The 1,278-nt window shown below is 64.5% G+C and overlaps 1 protein-coding gene across 4 annotated transcripts in view; it reads right to left on the bottom strand.

Annotated features, from left to right (window-relative positions):
- Nucleotides 14-1,278, bottom strand: part of METAP1D (methionyl aminopeptidase type 1D, mitochondrial) — a 35,125-nt gene continuing 33,860 nt past the window's right edge. For all 4 annotated transcript variants that reach the window (XM_021400036.1, XM_021400037.1, XM_021400035.1 and 1 more), the window contains 2 exons: nt 1,153-1,231; nt 14-1,029 (listed from right to left, as the gene is read on the bottom strand). In XM_021400036.1, the coding sequence (XP_021255711.1) occupies nt 951-1,029; nt 1,153-1,231 (158 nt within the window). In that variant the 3' untranslated portion in view covers nt 14-950. The remainder of the gene's footprint in view (nt 1,030-1,152; nt 1,232-1,278) is intronic.

Genomic DNA, 1,278 nt, shown 5'->3' on the forward strand with positions numbered 1-1,278 from the left:
CTCGGTGCGATTGTGAAACGTGTTGGATGCATCGTTTATTTTTACAGGTTTTAAGGTCTTCCAAACTAATCTAAGAGGCGATCGAGCTGAAAGGATGCCCCGTGGTATTGGGAACGGGCTGGGGGCTGGTCCTGCTTCTTGCAAAGATGCTGTTAGGAACGATTAGAGCTGACAGCTCGCTGTAGTCTAGTGAAAACAAACGGCTCAGGGAGCGGGAACCAGCGGCCGCCCCGCCCGGCCTGCCCCAGCAGCGGCCCAGCAGTCCCGCCCGGGACACCCCCGCCGCAGGGCCGCACCGTCGGGCCAGTTCCGAGGGGCTCGGCGCAGACCAAACCCTCCCCCCGGGACGAACCCGTCCGTCGCTGCCGAGCGCTACCGGCGCGGAGTGCCCCGTTACGCACCGTGCGCTGCGTGGAGCTGCGGTTATCCATCTCCAGAACAGCGCGCTCCGCGTCTCGTTTTCTATTCTTTCTTGTGCGGCGTAGAGAGAAATGGGCCGGGGCAGGAAGGGGAGAGCTGCTGGAGAACTGCGGGGAAAAGGCCGCAGCCTGTGCCCCCCCGCCACGCCCGCAAACTTTTCTTTCCGTCCCGGCAGAAGTTCCAGCCCCGTTCAGGGGCGCTAAGGGCAGAGCGGCCGCACTTTCCCTGCGAGGGGATCCCCGCGCTGCGCCGCCGCGTGTCCCGCACGGGACTCGGCCCCTCTTCCCCAGAGCCGGACCCTTCCCCGCGCAGGCTGAGGCTGAGCCGCTGCTGCCGCAAACCAAGAAGCTTTTATTCAACACTCACCGGGTACGGCGCAGAGCGCTGCGCCCGGAGCGAGCCCCCGGGCCGCGTCCTGTGTCCCCCTGAGGCGGCACCCAGTGCCCCCAGAACCACCCGGAGATCAGCGCTGTCCCTCCGGGGCCGGGAACGCCCAAAACACACCGAGCCCTCCGCTTCCCGCTGCGTCCTTAGGCTTCTCCCGGCACCTTAGAGAGGATCTCTGCTCCCTCCGAGGTAATGACGACGGTGTGCTCGAACTGCGCTGATCTGCAACGCACAGCTAGCCGTTAGCGGGGGGCAGCGCGGCCCCAGCGCGCCCGTAGGACTCACCCGCGGGTTCCGGCGGCCAGCGCGCAGCTCCGCCGGTCGGGAAACAACAAAATCGGGCACCTTTTATTGTCTACCGAAATTGCGGTCCATTTGTCCTTCAGAATCTTAAATTCGGGGGAGCCCTCCATTATTATTGGCTCTGGAACGAGAAAAAAACGCCCGAAGTGAGCGGCGCTGCTGTGGGCG

This window comes from Numida meleagris, chromosome 5 (genome assembly GCF_002078875.1).
Source record: "Numida meleagris isolate 19003 breed g44 Domestic line chromosome 5, NumMel1.0, whole genome shotgun sequence".
NCBI classification, from domain to species: domain Eukaryota; kingdom Metazoa; phylum Chordata; class Aves; order Galliformes; family Numididae; genus Numida; species Numida meleagris.